The following is an 18647-nucleotide window of genomic DNA, read 5'->3' on the forward strand; positions in this document are numbered from 1 at the left end:
CAGCCGCCAGCCCCGGCCCCGACTGTCCCCGGGGCCGCCCCGACCCCGTTCAGCGCCGCCGCCGCTCCCTCGGCACCGTCTCGTAGCACCGCGCCGCCCGGCCCGGGGATGGGGCGGCCCCGGGGCGCGGGTCAGCCCGGGCCGGCCCCGCCGGTTCTCCCGGGCCGGTCCCTTCAGGCCAGCGTGCCCCGGCCCCGGGGGACAAACGCGTCGGGAAACCGGCTCGGCCTGAGCACCCGGCCCGCGGCGCGGCCGGGGAAGGCGCCGGCGGCCCAAATGCGGCTGCTCGACGGCGTCCCCGTCCCCGTTCCCCCGCCCGAGGGGCTCCCGGCCGCGTCCCCGCGGATGGGGAAGGCGGCGGCCGGGGCGGGAGCTGCTCCGTCCGGTCCTGGGGGCTTCGGCCGGGAGGAGCCAGGCGGTGCCGATCTGACGGGAGAGCGGCGGCTCCATGGCTCCGGCCCCGGGCTGGCGGCTGGCGGCCGGGGGGTTCCGGAGGAGCTGGGCCCCCCGCGACGCCCCGCCGCGGGGCTGCGACCTCCTGCGGTGTCACTACCGGCCCCGGCGGGGAGCGGCGGCCTGCACCGGGAGCCGAGGCGCGGAGCCGCTTTCGGTCACTGCGGGAAAGCGACCCGGCGGAAAGAGGAATGACGGGGGGCTGGTCCCCAGGTGGGGGCACAGGGAAGGGAACGGGGAGGAACGGGGACTGCGGCCATCAGCGGGGTCACCCCTACCCCCCCCCCCCCCCGGCCTGGGAGCCGCAGGCTGGACACCGTCCCTGTCCCCTCTTGGGGCGCCGGGTGAAGCCGGTTGGTCTCCCCGGGGACCCCAGGGCTGCTGGGTTTGGGGGCCCGGGGCAGAACCCCACGCCTCCCTGGAGAGGGCCAGGCTGGGGGGGGGAAAAGGACCCCCATCCCCAGGCACCGCCACCCCCAGCGTCCCGTCAGCCTCTTCCAGCCCGGGGCTGGCGACGGGCGAGTTGAGGCGGCTGAGCCACCAGCCCCGCGCAGGACAGGGGGGAGAGCCCCCCCGTGACCCGTGCTGGGCGCGGGATGCTCCCCGGGGACCCCCATCCGCCCCCTTCCCTCCTGCAGGCAGCGTCTGGCCCACAAAGGGTTACGCCAGGCACCCTACAGTGACACCACTGCCACCAGCCCGGGAGCTCCGCTCCTTCCTGGTCGGACCCGAGCCCCGGTGAGTGCCTCACCCTGTCCCCCGGGATCTGCCGGCCTCGCTGCCCGGCTGGGCACCGGGACCCCGCCGCGCTTTGTCTGTCTCTGGGTGGCTCCGGGACCGCTGACCCCCCCGGAGTGCTGGCCCCGCTGGCAGGGAGACACCCGGGGACCCCGCCGTCACAGCTCCGCGCCCCGGGAGCGGGAGGGGTTGCCTCCATCCTGCTGATTTGCACCTCACGAAGGTGTGACTCTCCCAGAGACCCCTTACCCCAGCGCGGGGTGTCAGGATCAGGTCATCGCAGTCTGGGTGGGCTGGGGTTCGAGGAGCTTCCGGGGGGGTCGGGGACCCCGGGCCCGCGTGGGCTGGGAGCAGGCGAGGGATGGGTGGGTTTGCAGCGCTGGCCGAGACCGGGGTCCTCGCTCATCCCGGGGAGGCTTCGGGGTCCCGGCCCGAGGACCCCCGTTGGGGGGGGGGGTGGCAAACAGGTTCTGGGTGGTGGGGGTGGCCGTAGCGCAGGGTTGGGGTGGGCGGGGTGCGTCGCCCTCCGCGAAATGACCCCCCCCCACCCGGCGCTGTCCCACGGGGGGCATTGCTGGCGGTGCCACCCGGGGCCGGGCGCAGCCCCGAATCGGGGGGCTCCGCGGTGGGTCGAGCGGCCTCGGCGCAGCCCAGGCTTCGCTTGGCGTTAAAAACCGCGGGGGCTGCCGGCCGCGGGGCTCCCCGTGCTGCCGGTGTCCGGTGCGGGACCGCGGGCAGCTCTGCTCGGATACCGCCGCTCCCGGCGGGGACGGGGCCATTTCGGGCGCGGCCTGGTTTCTGTCGGAAACCGGCTAAGCCGGCTCCTCCGGCTGCCAGGTCCCCGGCTCGGGGCCGGCCCTGCGCCAGCTCCCCGCGGGGAGCCCGGGACCGGGACCGGGGCTGGGCGGCTCCGCACGGCGGGTGAGACGGGGGCTGTCCCCCGCGCCCCGGGAGCCACGGGCGGCAGCGGGACGGAGGCCACAAATCGGCCGTCCCCACCGCCGTGCTGGGTCTGCTGTTCGTTACCGGTCTCACAAGCACCGGGACAGGACGGCGGGTGCCACCACACCGGGGTCCCGCCCAGCCCCGGACACCCCCGGGGTGTCCCCGCGTGTCGAGCACCGGGTGGGGGCCCGGGCTGGTTTCGTGACGCGGAGCGGAAACCCGGACTCTGCCCTCCGGGCTCGCCGCGGCCCGGGTGAATGATTACCCCGTCCCTCCCCGGGGCTGGGTCTCATTTTGGGGGCCCAACCGGCTGCTTTGGTGCGGCTCCGGCTGGGGGCTGGCCACGGAAAGCCCCCGTGCTGGGGCTGAGCCGCCGCGCTTGTCCCGGGAAGGGCAAGAGGGCCCCCGAGCACCGTCCCCAGCAGCGCCCCGGGGTCTGCCGGCTCCCGGGACCACGAGGGCGGTGTGGGCAGGTGGTCCCAGGTGGTCCCGGCATGGAGACGGGTCCTGACCTGCGTCTGCTTTCCGTGGCAGCCCGGAGCGGGATCGAGGAAGGGGCCAGCGGCCCGCAGCCGATCTGCGCCCCCGGCCGCTGGGCAGGGGCAGGCGAGCCGGCCGGCCGCTGCGGGGACCCTCCCTCGAGTGTTTTGGAGGGTGGCCGCCATGGAGGAGATGGTGATCTGGGAGCAGCACACGGTGACGCTGAGCAAGGTGAGCGTGGCCCGAGGTGGCCCTGGGATGGGGCAGGGTGTGTGAGGCTGGCTCTGCCTGACCCCACACCCCGTCCCTGCTAGGACCCCCACCGCGGCTTTGGCTTCGCTGTCTCCGGGGGCCGGGACCGTCCCAACAGGACGACGGGGGACACAGCGGTAGTCGTTTCGGATGTGGTGGCGGGGGGACCGGCGGTGGGCCGGCTCCAGTGAGTGTGCGGGGACGTGGGGACACGAGAGGTGCTCGCTGGGGGACAGGAAGGGCAGCGAATCGCTCCTGCTGGGACAGGGCCAGCACCCCTGCCTGGCTGGGACAGGGTCTCCTTGGGGCGATGGGTGCAGCTCCGCCGGCTGGGGGCTGCGCCGGGGGCAGAGCCACGGCTGTGTTTTCCCTCGCAGGAGGAAGGATCACATTGTGATGGTGAACGGCCTTTCCATGGAGAACGTCTTGTCCTCCTTTGCCATCCAGACACTTAAAAACTGCAGCAAGGTCGCCAACATCGTGAGTGTGCCGTGTGACAGGACGGGGGCTGGCATTGTGCATGGGACTGCTCCGTGCGTGTCCCCGTCCCGGCTCCCCGGTCCCACACACCCCAGGGTTCCCATTCCGGACACGGAAGTTGCTGTAGAAACATCTGGCAGAGATGGCTGCACCCTCTATCCTCTCCTCGTTTTCCACCTGCAGACGCTGAAAAGACAGAGGAAAATCCACCTCCCCGTGAGCAAGAGCAGCCCGGCTTCCCCCGCCACGGCCCGGCGCTATGACTCGGACGAGGACTTCGGGTCGCACAGCGCAGATCCAGCCCTGCACCGCTCCCGGGATGACCTGGACCACAGCCGGGGCTACGACGGGGACTCGTCTAGCGAGAGGAGCTCTGGCCACCACGGGGATGACCGCCGCCACCACAAGCCGGTGTCCCGGAGCCGGAGGCGAAGCCAGGACAGCAGCCACTGGCGGCAGAGCCCTGGCAGCGGCTCGGATCGGGGGGGCTACAGCCAGCGGCGTTCCGCCAATGGCTTTGCCCGTGAGCGGGACACCAACGGGCTGGCCCTGGTTTCGGGCTTCAAGCGGCTGCCGCGCCGGGACGTGCCGACGAAGCCCATCACATCGGTCCTGGTGAAGCAGAAGCAGGACGAAGGTGAGGCCCTCCTGCTCCCTCGGTCCCTGGATCTCCTCACCTGATGTGCGGCCCCGCGTCCCCCTGGGGAGGCGGTGGTGGCAGGGTTGGCACCAGGCTCTGGCGTGCGATGAGGGGGGTGCATGCAGTGCTGGGCGCACCAAACCCGCCTGGCCTCAGCCCAGGGTCGTGGAGCACAGCTCTGGGGCTTGCTGGTGCTCTGAGGGAGCTGGGGTGGGCTTGTGGGGATGTGGCGACGGGGGACCTGGAGGGGTCCTGCACCTGCCTGGCTCCAGCGCTGTGCTGGGCTCTCTCTGGCGCAGAGTACGGGCTGAAGCTGGGCAGTCAGCTCTTCATCAAGCACATAGTGGAGAGCGGGCTGGCGGCGAAGGGCAGCTCCTTGCAGAAGGGAGACCTCATCCTGAAGGTACGGGGCTGGGGGGGCACGCAGCACTTGGGGATTTCATCTCCCCCTCTCCGGGGGGCTCCTCCCTGGCTAGTGTCACCACAGGGGCAGGGCAAGAGCGTGGCTCTTCCGGGTGCCCGCAAAGGACGGCAGCTTGGCTGGAGCAGCTCCGTCTGGTGCCCGCACCCTGCCCCGGCTGCCCAGCCGTCACCAGGGACCCCGCCTGGGCTCTCGGGAACCACCTCCCCGCAACGTCGAGCCTGGCTGCTTGAGGCAGCCCCGTGGCGTTCAACCAGGGATGGTGGCTTGTCCTGCTGCCACAGCGGGATGGTGTCCACCCCGCCGTCCCCACAGCGCTGGGTCTTGTGCCGCATGCATGTGTCCCTGCCAGGGAGTGGTTGGCATGAGAAGATGGAGTGTTTGGGCTACATCAGGTGAAACGATGCTTAAAGTATTTGGGGAGGAGACTGAGGGAGGGAGATGCTTCATTGGCGCACGTGGGCCAGGCAGACCCGTGGCTGCTGGGAACTGGGGCCAATGCAACTCTGGGGCAAATGGGAGGGATTTCATCCCAGCAATCCGGTGGAAAAAGCTGCTGCACCCCAGGGAGACCGCAGCCCCATGGTCTGCTTGGGGCCTGACCCCCCGGCACCAGCCCGGGGCGTGGAAGGACGGCGCTGGGCCAAGGTCAGAGTAAACGGAGCTTCAGGCAGCGCTGGAGCGGGGTCTCTGCGGGTCCTGCCTCTGCAGGGCCCCACAACCGTTAATTAGCCTCACTAATTTGTGTCCTCTGTGCAGGACGAGGCCCCACTGGGAGGCAGCAGAAATGGGGACGCGGGCCAGGATGGGCGCAGCTGTGGGAGCTGGGACCGGGCTGGAGGGGCTGGGAAGGCACCGGGAAAGCAGCAGAGCATCCCCTCGGAGAGGGGCTTTCCTGGGGGCGGCTTTCCGGGAGCGAGCGCCCTCAGGCCTCCTGCTCTGCCCCCTCCAGATCAACGGGGTGGCCAGCCAGGACCTGTCCCTGGCTGACACCCAGCAGCTCATCGAGCAGACGGAGGGGACCCTGACCCTGCTCGTCCTTCGGGACCACCGGCAGTTCCTGGTCAACATCCCCGACGCAGAGGACAGCCAGAGCGACAGCTCCCGCATGGACGGTGAGGGGACGTGGTGACAGAGCCGGGGGCCAGATACACGGCACAGGGACTGGCTGGTCACTGCTGCGTCTTCTCTCCTGCTGCTGCAGACATCTCCGACATCGACTCTGAGCTGTCCCGTCCCCCGTCCCCCGAGTCCTCCCCGCCGCCTCCGGCTGCTGCCAGGACGAGTTCCCCGCCGTAAGCCCCGCGCTGTCCCCGCGAGCCCCCTCTCCCCCGTCAGATCCCCTGTGTTCTCTGCCTGTCCGGAGGGGCTGGTTCTCTCCATCCCGGAGCCAGTTCGCCCCAAAGGGGGGACTGCGGTTTAGTCCCCAGCTTGCTCCACTGTCCCTGCTGCCCACCTGGCGCTGCCTGCCCCTGCCCATCCAGAACCTCCCTCCGTGCCTAAACCCTGCCCCAACTTTCTTCCAGGGAGAGGAGACGGTCGAACAGGGACCCTGCAGCCGACACGGTCGTGGATGACGCTCGGGGCCCTGGTGAGCGAGCTCGGCTCAGTTTGGGGGAGCGAAGGGCTCTGAGCGGGCTGCGGGCGCCTGGTTTCTCTGCTGTCCGAGCCCCCGGCAGAGCCGCGCTGGGTCTCCCCTGCCTCTGCTGCCCCAGCAGCGGCGCAGCCACCGCCGCCTCCTGCAACAGCCCTCCTTCCCTGCAGACCTGCTGGAAGCTGTGGAGGGGGACGGCTCCCACGGCCCCCACGCCAGCACCGCTGCCCGGGCTGCCCACAGGGACGGGTACGTCTGCGAGGGGTGGTGGGGAAGGGCTGGGAGAGACGGGGAGCTGCTCTGGTGCAGGGTGGGGTGACAGGGCCGGTGGCCCTATGCTGTCCCTGGCACGTCACCGCCGGGCTGGCTGCGGCTTCCCCACGGCAGGTACAGTGCCGACGCCAGGGTCGTCCGCTTCGTGAAGGCCAAAAGCGTTGGGCTGCGGCTGGCCGGTGGGAACGACGTGGGCATCTTCGTGGCAGGCGTGCAGGAGGGGAGCCCAGCCGACAGCCAGGGCATCCGGGAAGGGGACCAGATCCTGCAGGTACCCAGGGCTGGGAGCGGCTCTGAACGCGTCTGCACCTGGGCTGCCCCATCCTCCTGGGTGCGAAACCCCCTGGGCTCTGGGTTGCTCCCACTGGGCTTCGCTTTGTGTGGGTGCCGGTGCCCACGGCCTGGAGCCCTTGGGCTGGGGGGGGTGTCCTGTCCTGTCTCCAGCACCGTGCCAACGCCCAGCAGGGTCCAGGCCCCCACCTCAGCCGGGCCAGAGGCCCCCCCAGCATTACTGGGGGCTGCGGCAGCACCTGGGCACCAGTCACCTCTCCCACTGCCCTGGGCACTGCCGTCCCTGGGACCCCCGCTGGTACCCGCGCTCTCTGTCTCATGCGGGGCCGCGTCCGAGTGCTTTTCCGTGGCAGGTGAATGACACCAGTTTCCAGAACCTGACCCGCGAGGAGGCGGTGGAGCATCTCATGAGCCTGCCGCCGGGCGAGGATGTCACGCTGTGGACGCAGAGCAAGCAGGACAGTGAGTGATTGGACGCGTCCTGGGCTCGTGCCTCTCTGTCCTCTGTGCCTTCTGAGCGAGCGTCAGAGCTGCTGGACTTGCCACGGCCCCTCCTGCCCCTGCAGGGTGGTCCTTCCTCCCCACACCCTCTTCCTCCTCCTCCAGAGAGGTGATGGGGAGGGAACCAAACCGGCCCAGCCCCGTTTGTGCCTCGGCATCCTGGAGCTCAGGGGCTTTCTGGCGCCGTGGCTCATCCCGGAGAGGCCAGGGTGTGCTGGGTGTCAGGGCAGTTCCCAGCGCGCCTGGGGGCGCCGTGGGCAGAAAAGGTGTCGCCAGCACCCTCCGTAGCAGCACGGGCTCCTGTGGAGGCTGCCGGCCAGCCCGGCTCCTTCCCAAATCCCTCCAGCATCTTTCTCTCCAGCATCTTCCTCTCCAGCCACCTCTTCCCCTGATGGTCCCTCTCACCCTGGGCTCCAGTTTACAGGAGGATCATCTCATCCAACGTGGGCGACTCGTTCTACATCCGGACGCACTTTGACTTCGAGAAGGACACGCCGTCGGGGCTCAGCTTTGTCCGCGGGGACGTCTTCCACGTGCTGGACACCATGTACCGCGGCAGGCTGGGGAGCTGGCTGGCTGTGCGCATGGGCAGGGACCTGCAGGAGCAGGACAAAGGCATCATCCCCAACCAGAGCAGGTAGGGACGGAGCCCGGAACGGCCCCGAGACAGGCAGAGCTGGGGGGTGGCTCCCCAGTGAGGTGAGGATATGGATGGTGGGCCCAGTAAGAGGCAGGGCAGGGGCTGGGGGAGCAGCAGCGGGAAGCGTGAGCCAGTGAAATCCCTTCTCAGGGTGATGGGGCGGTTGATGCTCTGGTTCTCCAAGGTCCTGGAGGGAAGAGGCTACCATGGCCTCAACTGGCCATGCCACCGAGCAGGGATACCGGCTTCTCCTGCCCCACTCCTTGGAGCCGGCGGAGACAGAGCGAGGTGTAAATCCGTAAATCCTGAGGCTCCAGGTCCTGAGCCCGTTCCCCTCCCAGGGCCGAGCAGATTGCCAGCCTGGAGTCTGTGCTGAAAGCCACGTCCAGTGCCAACCCCTCCGGGGCGCGGGCCGAGTTTTGGAAGCTGCGAGGCCTGCGGGGAGCCAAGAAGATGCTGCGGAAGAGCCGGGAGGACCTGTCTGCCCTCACGAAGCAGGGCCACTACCCGCCCTATGAGAGGGTGGTCCTGAAGGAAGGTGAGCACCAGGGCTGTGTCGCCATGGCCCAGACCCGCCCAGGAGACGCCGGCCCCGGGGCTGCCCCGCTGTGGGTGCTGGTGGGCTCTGCTCTCCCGGGAAGAGCAGGGAGGGTCCCTGGCCCACGAGGAGCAGGGCTGGATGCCGGGGTGCCATGAGCCCTGCCCTCGCCCCCGGCCTCCCCGAGCCACTCTGTCTTCTCCGACCAGCCAGCTTCAAGCGGCCGGTGGTGATCCTGGGCCCCATCGCAGACATCGCCATGCAGAAGCTGAGCACGGAGCTGCCCGAGCTGTTCGAGATCGCCCGTAAGTGAGATGGTGTCCAGCAGCGTCCCGGGCCTGTGGGAGCTCATTACCTGCGCCTCTGTCCTGATCCTGCCTCGCTGCTCCCTCCCCGTGACACCCCAACACCCTTCTGGACTCGTTCACCCTCTCCCCGTGCATTGCGATACCGGGCAGGCCCCAGACGCGTCCCCCCTGCCCCTGAGGGACACATCCCTGGGGCCGGGCACGGCCAGACCTGGCCTGGGGCCGTGGGAGGTGCCACGTCTCCCCCAACCCCTCTCCCACCACGTCTCCCCGTCCTGCAGCGAGCGTGCCCCGAGACGGGGCATCGTCCAAGGTCATCAAGTTGGACTCGGTGCGGCAGATCGCAGAAAAGGTGAGACCTTGCCTGTGTCCTTGGAGCCAGGTGGGCCAGGGCCTGTGGGCAGCCCGCAGCGTCCACCCCGTCCCCGGCGCGGCTGATGGCCGGGCCCTGCCCCAGGACAAGCATGCCCTGTTGGACATCACGCCCTCAGCCGTGGAGCGCCTCAACTACGTGCAGTACTACCCTGTGGTGGTGTTCTGCGAGCCCGAGAGCCGGCAGGGCATCAAGGCCATGCGCCAGTGGCTGGCGCCCGACTCCAGGAAGAGCTCCCGGCGCCTCTACGCCCAGGCCAGCAAGATGAAGAAGCACTGCGGCCACCTCTTCACGGCCACCGTCAGCCTCAGCGGCAGCGGCAACGCCTGGTACGAGGCGCTCAAGGCCATCATCAGGACGCAGCAGAGCCAGCCCATTTGGACAGCGCTGGAGCAGGTGCGGGGCAGCAGGTCCCTGTGGCAAGGCTCAGCCGGCTGGGACCGCAGCCAGGCAGGGGACGGGGCTGCGCGCCGGTCGCCCCCACGCTGGGGTCCCAGGTCCCTGTCACCCACCGCCCTGCAGGCAGACGTGGCGCTGGAGGGCAGCCTGGACCTGCTGAACCCGCCCAGCGCGGCCGCCTCCGGCTACCTGACCTGCGACAGCCACGCCAACAGCGACTACGAGGACACGGACGGCGAGGCAGGCGCCTACACTGACGGCGAGGGGGACGATGCCTACGACCAGCCCGGGCTGGCCCGCTCCTCTGAGCCAGCGCAGACGGCCCCGGGCCACGGCCCCAGCGAGGTGGGGTTCCCCGTACGGGCACGAGGGGCTGGCGGGGCGGAGGGGAGGTGGCACGGGGCCCGTTCCTACTCCTGCAGCATGCGCGGGCTGTCACCTCTCGCTGCCGCGGGGTGCAGCTGCGCAGCCATGCCCAGCTCCGGTTCCCACGGGGGACGCAGCCCAGCCCCTGCCCCTGCCCCCACCCCATCTCTCTGGTCCTTCACAGGCAACAGAGCAGCAGTGGCAGGGCCAGCGGCAGGGCCAGCGGCACGACAGCATCAGGTACACTGTGTGGCGGGGGCACCGGGGGTCACAGCAGCCCCCGCGCTGGGGACGGGGCTGCCGCGCTCGGGGCACTGCGCCCATCCTCTCTGCCGCCCGCCCTGAGCGGGGGCAGAGCCACCACCGCGGCTTCTCCTCCCGCTCCCGCAGGGAATATGAGTACAACGCCGTGAGGAAGAGGTTCACGCGGGCCAGGGATGACTCGGACGAGGACGAAGGCTACGAGTGGGGCCCAGCTACAGACGTGTAGTCGCACCCTTGGCCCCGTCCCCCCACGGGCCAGCCCTGCCGCAGCCCCGAGCCCCAACATCAGCAGGCAGTGCCACGCAGCACCCGCGGGCCGGCGGGGTTGGGCCTCACCCTCCTGTAACCCCCACCACCCGGTGCCTCCTTCCCCGCGGCCTCCGCTGCTGGAATAAAAGGGATGTTTTGCGCAGGACGGGCCGTTTCTGTGCCGCAGGGTGGCCCTGCTGGGACCCGGCCTGTCTGCGGCCACGCGCCCCGCGAGGCAGTGGCGCAGGAACGGGGCTTGGGCCGTGCCGGTGCCTGGCACTGCAGCGGGCTCAGGGTGGCACCGCAGAGCTGAGCACCTGCCACGCAGCCTCCCACGTTCTCCCAAACTTTTATTTTTACATCCTCAAGCACACACAGGCAGAGCCAGGCCAGCGCTACCTCGGCTGGGGGGGGCCCAGCGACCCCTCAGGAAAAGGGGCAGCACCAGGGGCTGACGGCCCCAGGCTCTCGCGCGGGGGGAGCGGGGCAGTGCCGAGGGACAGCCCCAAGGGCTGCAACACAGCAGGCTGCACGCGCAGGGCAGCTGAAGGCAGCACCAGAGAAAAGCGGAGGTAGCGTCCCAGCTTGGCGCAACACAGTTCGTTTGCACCCTCGGCGGGCTCCCACCCTGGAGCAGGAGCTGGGGGTGCTGCAGCGCTGAGGGCTGGGAGCTGCCGGCTCGCCCTCGGGGTGCCGGCGCACACCCCCACCTTGTGCAGGGCACCCCCACCCTGTGCAGGGTCTGCGCAGGGCAGCCCTGGCGCTGTGGTTTCTGCACCATCCCCAGCGGGGAAAGGCACTGTCGGTGAGTGTAAAAGCACTGTCTATGGTGAGTGGGTGGGGGGACCTTTCACGCGGGGTCCCCTCTCCTCCTGCCAGTGCCAGGCCGCGGCGGGGGACCCCGTGAAGCAGTGGGACAGGCACCACGCAGGCACTGTGAGGCAGGGAGGGGTGAGGGGAAGGGAGAGAAGTGCCCAAACCGCAGCACTGCAGGCCCTGACACGGCTCAGGCTGGGCATCGGGCCCCCAGAGTCTCCCCTCGCATCCTGAGTGAAACCGAAGAGGTGCAGGATCAGGCCCTGCTGGGGCCCAGGGCGCTCCACTGCGGGGGCAGGAGGCAGAGCCTGTCCCACCCTCACGGGCCCGGCCTGGCTCCTGCCCAGCCCCAGGCTCGTGAGGCGACGGCTGGGCACGGCCAGCGGCTCAGAGGAAGAGGGGCTGCTCCTGCCCGGTCAGCAAGCGGTAGGTGGAGGCCGGCATGGTCTTGATGTGGACCTGGGCAGAGACGCGCAGCTCAGCCAGAGGGTCCCAAACCCCGGTGGGGGGGTGCCAAACCCCGGCGGGGGGGCGCTGGTGCAGAGCCCCGAGCCGAGCCCGCTCCATCTGTGGGGCCCAGGCCGCAGCCAGCCCAGCCCCGCTCACCTCGCTGACCGCCTGCGTGAGCAGCTGGATGATCTTCTCGTGCGGCGTTGCCACCACGCTCTGCCCATTGATCTCGATGATGCGGTGCCCCACGCGGATGCCGCCCCTCTCGGCAATGCCCCCACGCATCAGGCTGCAGATCTGAGGCGCAGGGAGGAAAGGTCAGAGCTGCGCCCGCGGCCCAGGCCATGCGCAACCCCCGCCCCAACCCTCTCGTCCCTGCGGGCTCCCAGCGAGAGCTCCGGCCTTGGGTGCTGTCCCCTCCGGCCCGCGGGCGTGCAGCGAGGGCAGGGATGTCCCTCTGCGCCGCTGCCACCGCGGCGAGGCGCTGGGCCGGCTGGCGGAGAGCTCAGCTCGCCCCGTTCACCCAAACCCTCGCACTCCCACCACGCCCGGGCTGCAGAGCCAGAGCTTCTCCCTAGGGCGGCAGCTCCCGTGGGGTAAGCGCGTCTCGGACACCAGTGGGAGCAGGGGGCGGCGCGCAGCCCCGCCGTGGCACCCCCTCCGCGCTCGCTCCTCCTGGGCACGCTCCTCTCTGCCCTTCAGACGCGGAGCCAGAGCGGGGAGCGGCCAGGGCACTGGGGACAGCAGCAAGTGTCGCTAAGGTCACGACCAGAAACCGCCACCCCGAAAGCAAACAGCTGCGGCGCGCCAGGGAGGCACAGCCAAGCGCCGGCGCTGCAGGAGAGCTGCAAGAAGCCTTTGGCCGCGGCACGGCAGAGCCCTGCGAGACCTCGGCCCCCGGCCGGCACGAGAAGTGCTGGAGCCACGCGCTCGCCTGCGCAGAGCCTGGCCCCGCTCCTGTCCCCGCGGGCACTCACCACACCGTTCTCGACGCAGAAGCCCAGCTGGTACTTGGAGTCGGGGCGCCGGATGACAGCTGTAGTGACAGGGGGACAGCGCACGATGTTCAGCGTCACCTCTGTCTGCTGCTTCAGCTCCTGCAGGGTGGGACGGGGCTCTGTCAGGCTCTGCAGAGCTGTTTGCCACGGCTGAGCGGGGCCACATGGCTCACAGGAGGGCTGAAGATGAGCAACCTGTTTTCAGGGGGGAAACCGAGGCGCACAGAGGGCTACTGCCACGCTCGCATCCAGGGAGAACTCATAAATCCAGCCCGAGCTGTCCCACTCTGCCCCGAGGCTACGCTACCCTGGCTTCCAGCTCCTTCCTGCCCAGGAGGCAGGAGACGCAGCAGGTTCCCTCCAGGACAGGCGCTGCCTCCTCTCCTACCTTCCTCCTCGGGCACCCCGCGGCAGCCAGTTCAGTCCCCGGCTCTGTCCCCGCCCTGTCGCGCCTCCTCCAGCCACGCACTCAGAGCGGGGACCGCGGCAGCGCACAGGACAGGTACGGCCCCCCACGCTCCCGCCCCGCCCGCTCCCCGAGCCGGGAGGGTCCCCGCGCAGCCCCCGCTCACCCGGATGATGCCCTGGCAGGTGGCGAGGGGCAGCCCCACCAGGCTGGTGCCGTTGATGGACACGAGGCGGTCCCCGATGCTCAGCGCGCCCGACCGCTCCGCGGGGCCCCCGTGCATCAGGTTGGCGATGACCACGGTGGGCAGGATGGAGCCCCAGCCCGACTCCACGACGGCGATGCCCAGGATCTCCCCCTTCTGCTTGCGGATGCAGACCTGTGCAGGGGACAAGGATGGGTTACAGCCACCGCAGTCACGGGGCACGTGTCCCGGCCCCGGCCCGGCATCCGGAGCTCCCAGCCAGCTGGGATGGGGCCTGGCTCTGTAGGGGCACCCCGGTGGCTCAGGGACCACGGGGGTGACGCCGCAGAGGCGCCAGCAGGTACCCCACGCTGCCCCCACCCCTCCAGAGCAGCCCTTACGTCCTTGCAGTTCTCCCGCCGGGAGAAGTGGCTCAGCTCCGCGTTGTGCTGCTCCTGCTCCTCGAGGGCACGGCCGTACTGGCGGGGGCTCAGCTCGCTGGGGTCGATGCTGTTGGCCTCCAGGAAACGCTGGTAAGCCACGCCGAATGCCTGCCCGATGGCCTGAGCGATGACCTGCGCCTGGGGACAGAGGGGCTGCTTGCGCCCGCCGCTCAGGGCTGACGGTCTCACGGCTACACTGCAGCCAGCGCCGGCCAGCACCCTGCAACGCCCAGGGCATCCTGGCTCCTTCCCCCCCGACCGGGCCCCTTTACGGTGCCAGTCCTCCCCCCTTTTCGCACCGGGCCCCTCTGTGTCACAGAGCTGCTCGGGCTGGGCTCCTTCCCCCTCCGCGTGCTCGTTGAGAGCCCCCAGCGCCCCACAGCACCCGCTCCCTGCAGCAGGATTGGGCCGGGACCCCAACGCCGCCCTGCCTGCGTGTCGCCTCACGTCGGCCGAGTGGAAGACGTGGCAGATCATCTTGTACAGCCGCTTCTCCTCCGCCTCCTCCGACCGCCGCGGCAGCTTCCGGCGCGCCATGAGCACCACGAGGGAGCCGATGTCGGCGATGTAGGAGATGGTCTGGAGGGAGTGATCCATCATGGCCTCCTGGCAAGGGGGACACGCGCATAGATGTTCAGCCCTCCCCAGGCCCGCGGCCAGCCCGCGAGCCAGCCCGGCACCGCCGCGAGCGGGAAGGGTTTGGATTCCGACACCGTCGTGCCAGGACGCGGCTCAGATCCCGGCACACGCTGCGCAGAAACCGCGTCGACGCTAAAAGGACCCATCTGTGTGCTGCCTGGGGACAAGCCAACTCTTCCCTCTCACTACAAAGCAGAGACCAGTCCTGAGGCAGAGCTCCAGGGCTGAAGCCTGGGTTCCCTGGAGCTCGCTCCGGGACCCCAGCAGCTCCTGCGAGGTGCGGCCAGCATGAGAAGCCTCGGCAGAGCGCCGAGCGGCACGACCCGCCCGCGTGTCCGGCTGCGGGGCGACACGCCTCCTCCCACACGTGCGTCCTCGCCCATGGGCCGTCCCTGGGCACGACCGCACCGGCGCGGGCGCAAAGCAGAGACCCCAAGGCCGAAGCGGAAGGTTTCGGCAGCTCCCGCTCTCCGCTCACCTGCGTGTCAGCCGTGAGCACCTTGATCCTCTGCGTGGAGACGAACAGGTCCACCTCGGTCATGGGCTGTGACTCCCCCTCCGGCGCCTGCAGAACGGAGCGTCCCGCAGAGGTCACCGCCGCTGCCCGGGCTCCCCTGGGACCCTGCCCCACAGCCGGGAGGTCCCCGCGTGCCCCAGCAGCGCTGCCCCAGGCCCGCGAGGGGCCGGGCCGCCAGCGGTCACGGCCCCCTACCCTCCTGCACCTTGATCCTGTCCACCGCCTCCTGCGCCTGCGCCATGCGGACGCTGGTTGGGGGGTTCCTCTCCGAAACCAGCTGCGTGGAGCCCAGGTACTTTGCCCCAAAAATCACACCGTCCAGCAGATCCTCGGGGTCGCAGGGGCCTGGGACTGAGGCAGCGGGAAGGACTGAGCAGAGGCTGGTCCCCCTGCCTCTGAAAACCGGGGGTGCCAATTCCTACTGCCCGTTAGCCGTGTTCCCACATGTCACAGAGCAGCCCAGCGCTTGGGACACGTTCCTGGCATCAGTGGGGGACCAGCTCTGCCCCCAGCGCTGCCTCCCCTGCCCCCCGGGCACGCCCCAGCATCCCTCCTTCTCCCCTCCCGAGCCTGAGCATCCCCCTTCTCGATCCCCCCATTCACCCAGCGAAGGGCGAGCTGGGATCGACTGGGCTGCTCCCAGTCCGCAGCCACGTTCCCACGCAGCACGGGCACAAAGCCAGTTCCCTCCCCAGCCGGGACTCCCACCCGCCCCACGTTGGGGGTTAGCGCAGGAGGCAGCGGCGCAGGACTCCTGGGCGCTTTGGCTGCTCGAGCACCGGCACGACTCACCCTCTTTGAAGGCCGGGCAGGAGGCCGGGGGGTCCCTGCTCTGCAAAGCAATGAGAGAGCAGGTGAGGCACCGGGTGGGATCCCAGGGATTCAGCCTGCCCGCCCCGCGGCCAGGCCCAGGGCGTCCTGGGGCTGGGGGGCTGTTCAGACCCACCAGCCTCCTCCCCGGGGCACGCACGGATGGGCGAGCCATGCCAGCATCCCCCCGCGTGCAGGGCAGCAGGAGCCAGAGCCAGCACCAAGGGTCTCGTCTGGGCGCCCCAGCGGCAGGAGGCCCTGTAAGACCCAAGGAAAAGACAGCCCCGGCTCCCCTCTGCCCCCACCCAAAACCCCGCAGGGGAGCAGGGCCAAGGCGCTCCCGGCCCACCGCTGCAGCCCGCGCGCGATGCACTCACGGTCACGGCGCCTCGGGGGGGCTGTTCTGCCTCGGGGGTGGGGGGCAGGGCCACCCAGGCGGGCTCCGGGGAACTGTCCCGATCGCCCTCGCAGGGGGAGTCGTCCTGGCAGAGCCCCTCTCCGTAACACCAGCCGCCGGCAGGTCCTTCCTCCGAGCTGTCCAGCCTCCCCAGCCCCTCGGGCTTCTCCGCAGAGCCCAGCTCCTCCCGAGCCTGCAGCATCTCCAGGCTGGTCCCAGCCAGGACTTCGGAGCGGGCCAAGGGCGTCTCGGCGCTGGCCTCGGGCAGCCCCCCCTCGTAGCACAGGAGGCTCAGCAAGTCCTCGCGGTCGGCCTCGGCGAAGAGCAGCCCGTGGCAGGGCCGGGAGCAGGCGGAGCGCCGAGCGCAGCAGGGCCGGGTGTCCAGGCCGCGGCCCGTGGCCACGTGCAGCGGGCACGGCCGGCACTCGCCCCGGCACTCCCGGGAACGCCGCTGGGCCCGCTCGCCCGCCGCGGGGGCTACGCCAGCCGTCGAGGGGGGCAGCGGGCCCCGCCCCGAGGCGGGGGAGCGGTCGCAGAGGTTGGGGTCCAGGGTCTCGAGCTGGGCTAGCAGGCCCTGGATCTCCGAGGGTTCGTCCTCCGCACGCTCAGACCTGCCCGGGCGGGCGGGGGCCTCGTCCAGCTCCATGCTCGTCGGGTCGCCGCTGCTGGGGGCTCGGGGGTGCCCCGCGTCCCGAGGGGGGCTCCCGGCGCCGGGTTTCCAGTCGGCTGAGCCCCGCGGCCCCGCGCTCACAGTCTCCTCTTCCATGTCTCTCCCCGAGCCCCGGCAAAGCTCAGCGTGCCCGCCCCCGCCTGCTCCCAGGCCCGGGGCAGAGGCAGCCCCCGCGCCGGGCCCCAGGCCCCTCCGCCGGCCCTCGGGGACGGGCAGACCCGGCCCGGAGAGGGGGGTGGCGAAGGGGGGCCGCTCCGGCTGCCCGCCACCCCCGCGAGGCTCCGGGGCGCCAGGCCGCTGCGCGGGCCCTTCCTCCGTGTCCATGGCCGGCGGCTCCGTGGCCTCGCCGCTGCCGTTACCGGGGGCGGCGGCCGCAGCCGCCTGGAAATCCATGCGGCTCTCCATGGCGCCGGGCCGACCGCGGAGGGGGGGGTACCGGGAGGGTACCGGGGGGGCCCGGGCCGGCCGCTCCGGCGCGGTTCCCCCTCCGGCTGCGAACGGGACCGGGCCGGGCCGGACGGTGCCGGTGCCGGTGCCGGTGCCGCTACCGCCGCTTCCGGGCGCCGCCGCCTCCGCCGCGCATGCGTGGCCCCGCCCCGCGCCCTCCCGGCGTGCCGCGCGCTGCGCCGCCATGGCCGCGCGGGTGCTGCTGCGGGCGGCGTGCGCGGCACTGCCCGGCCCGGCCCGGCCCTGCCCGGCCCGCGGCTACGCCAAGAAACCGGGTGAGTCCCGGTCCTGCCCCCGGGCCCGGCCCCTCCCCCGGCCCCTCCCCCGGCCCCGCGCCCCCGGGCCGCCCCGCCCCGCTGTGGGCCGCGCCCGCTCGCCCCTCGCCCCCTCCTCACGCCCTGCGCCGCCCCCGGGCCCGGCGCGGCCGCGTTCCCCTCCCGGTGCTGTCCGCTGCCCCCCCCGCCCTGACCGTGCCCTTGTCCCCGCAGCTGCCAAGTCCAAGGGCAAGAACGTGCCGAGGGAGGCGGTGATCGGCCCGGAGGTGTGCACGGACCCCGTCGTGCTCGCCACCCACGCCGTGGGCGTCAATTACTTCAAGGAGGGCCCGGAGGTGGCCCTGAAGCCCGAGTCCGAGTACCCCGACTGGTAGGTGGAGCCAGGCCCCCGCGGGGGTGCCCGGCCCTGCAGAGCTGCCGCCCCGGGGGCACGGACGGGGCGTAGGAGAGACGCAGAACTGTTCTGGGAGGGGAAAAGCTGCCGCTCCGCAGCCCAGAGCGCTTCCCCGAGGGCCGCGGGCTGCGCGGCGGGTGCGGTGGTGAGGGATCCACGCGCCTCTTCCAGCGCCCCGTCCCGCGCTGGCCCCGTCGCCCCCCCGGCCGCAGCCTCGCACCCTCTGCCTTCCCCCTCCAGGCTCTTCAAGATCCACCTCGGGCCCCCCAAGAAGCTGGAGGAGCTGGACCCCGACTCGATTGAGTACTGGAGGCGCCTGCGGAAGTACAACACGTGGCAGCGCAACAGGCTGAAGAAGGGCAAGAGGCTGTAGGCGCTGCAGAGCTTGGGGCGCGGGGGCCGCCCTGCGTCCCGGCGCTGCAGCCGGCTCCCGCTCTGCGTCTCCTTGCTGTCAATGTGTAATAAATGTGGTCCCCCCTCACGCTGTGGGCCGGCGAGGGGCCGAGGCTGCACACGACACAAAGTCTCGGTGTATTTCCTAAAGCAGAAGCACATTTTTTCGCTCGTAGCGGGAGCCTGCGCCGCCAAATGGGTCCTGCTCCCTGCTCTGTCCCGGTTGCCGCTGCAACGGCCGGGCCTGAGGGCCCCGCAGGGCAGTTTGGGGTGGGGATGGCCCCGCTGGCGTCGCCGTGTTCCCTGGGGGGGCTCTGGGGGCCAAGCAGCCTGCGCTGCAGGGCAGGAGGACGGGGCCAGGTGCTGGTGGTGCTGCAGGGGCTGTGGGCGAGGTGAGGGGGGGACACGGCGACCCCGTGCCCTTGCGCCGTGCCACCCCTGTGCCCCTGCGCCACCCCCATGCCCCTGTGCCATACCACCCCTGCGCCCCTGCGCCGTGCCACCCCCGCGCTGTGCTCTCGCTTCCTCCTGCAGCCGCAGGGCGACGGCAGTGCTGGGGTCCCGGCTTGGCTGGGCTGTGCAGTGGGGGCAGAGCCCTCCCCG

General features: G+C 71.1%; 3 protein-coding genes across 5 annotated transcripts; 2 read left to right on the forward strand and 1 right to left on the reverse strand.

Moving 5' to 3' along the window:
* Positions 1-448: 448 nt before the first annotated feature.
* TJP3 (tight junction protein 3) lies at positions 449-10371 on the forward strand. Of its 2 annotated transcripts, XM_086767107.1 has the most exons (21): positions 449-666; positions 1092-1191; positions 2671-2847; positions 2931-3055; positions 3246-3348; positions 3532-3985; positions 4288-4391; positions 5362-5524; positions 5614-5704; positions 5936-6000; positions 6174-6252; positions 6391-6547; positions 6921-7029; positions 7486-7705; positions 8050-8246; positions 8456-8551; positions 8836-8906; positions 9012-9323; positions 9450-9671; positions 9877-9932; positions 10083-10371. In XM_086767107.1, exons 1-21 carry the CDS (start codon positions 449-451, stop codon positions 10180-10182), a joined length of 3219 nt encoding a protein of 1072 aa, XP_086623233.1. In that variant the 3' UTR covers positions 10183-10371. The 2 variants fall into 2 exon arrangements, with proteins under 2 accessions (XP_086623233.1, XP_086623232.1); XM_086767106.1 differs by lacking the exons at positions 449-666; positions 1092-1191.
* A 560-nt stretch (positions 10372-10931) lies between these two features.
* On the reverse strand, positions 10932-17031 carry APBA3 (amyloid beta precursor protein binding family A member 3). 2 transcript variants are annotated; one of them, XM_086767108.1, is made up of 10 exons: positions 15846-17031; positions 15451-15490; positions 14864-15009; positions 14620-14706; positions 13950-14108; positions 13461-13640; positions 13042-13254; positions 12449-12568; positions 11628-11768; positions 10932-11480 (listed from the first exon to the last, which is right to left on the reverse strand). In XM_086767108.1, the coding sequence occupies exons 1-10, from the start codon at positions 16938-16940 to the stop codon at positions 11409-11411; spliced, it is 2253 nt and encodes a 750-aa protein (XP_086623234.1). In that variant the 5' UTR covers positions 16941-17031; the 3' UTR covers positions 10932-11408. The 2 variants fall into 2 exon arrangements, with proteins under 2 accessions (XP_086623234.1, XP_086623235.1); XM_086767109.1 differs by lacking the exons at positions 14864-15009; positions 15451-15490 and having other exon boundaries at positions 15846-17030.
* Positions 17032-17134: 103 nt separating this feature from the next.
* On the forward strand, positions 17135-18174 carry MRPL54 (mitochondrial ribosomal protein L54). Its single transcript, XM_086767384.1, has 3 exons — positions 17135-17257; positions 17471-17627; positions 17892-18174. The coding sequence occupies exons 1-3, from the start codon at positions 17167-17169 to the stop codon at positions 18022-18024; spliced, it is 381 nt and encodes a 126-aa protein (XP_086623510.1). The 5' UTR covers positions 17135-17166; the 3' UTR covers positions 18025-18174.
* The last annotated feature ends 473 nt before the right edge of the window (positions 18175-18647 follow it).

Source organism: Chlamydotis macqueenii, chromosome 26, assembly GCF_036417535.1.
Source record: "Chlamydotis macqueenii isolate bChlMac1 chromosome 26, bChlMac1.mat, whole genome shotgun sequence".
In the NCBI taxonomy this organism is placed as follows: Eukaryota; Metazoa; Chordata; class Aves; order Otidiformes; family Otididae; genus Chlamydotis; species Chlamydotis macqueenii.

What these genes read in the sequence shown, in the direction of transcription:
- APBA3 (XM_086767108.1), bottom strand. Translation starts at nt 16,940, where the DNA reads ATGGAGAGCCGCATGGATTTCCAGGCGGCTGCGGCCGCCGCCCCCGGT. An exon ending in CCTGCCAGGGCATCATCCGG is followed by an intron (nt 12,569 to 13,041) that starts GTGAGCGGGGGC and finishes CCCACCCTGCAG; the next exon opens with GAGCTGAAGCAGCAGACAGA. An exon ending in TCACGCAGGCGGTCAGCGAG is followed by an intron (nt 11,481 to 11,627) that starts GTGAGCGGGGCT and finishes GTCTCTGCCCAG; the next exon opens with GTCCACATCAAGACCATGCC.
- TJP3 (XM_086767107.1), top strand. Translation starts at nt 449, where the DNA reads ATGGCTCCGGCCCCGGGCTGGCGGCTGGCGGCCGGGGGGTTCCGGAGG. An exon ending in GAAGCAGAAGCAGGACGAAG is followed by an intron (nt 3,986 to 4,287) that starts GTGAGGCCCTCC and finishes TCTCTGGCGCAG; the next exon opens with AGTACGGGCTGAAGCTGGGC. An exon ending in CGACAGCTCCCGCATGGACG is followed by an intron (nt 5,525 to 5,613) that starts GTGAGGGGACGT and finishes CTGCTGCTGCAG; the next exon opens with ACATCTCCGACATCGACTCT.
- MRPL54 (XM_086767384.1), top strand. Translation starts at nt 17,167, where the DNA reads ATGGCCGCGCGGGTGCTGCTGCGGGCGGCGTGCGCGGCACTGCCCGGC. An exon ending in CGGCTACGCCAAGAAACCGG is followed by an intron (nt 17,258 to 17,470) that starts GTGAGTCCCGGT and finishes TTGTCCCCGCAG; the next exon opens with CTGCCAAGTCCAAGGGCAAG. An exon ending in GAGTCCGAGTACCCCGACTG is followed by an intron (nt 17,628 to 17,891) that starts GTAGGTGGAGCC and finishes TTCCCCCTCCAG; the next exon opens with GCTCTTCAAGATCCACCTCG.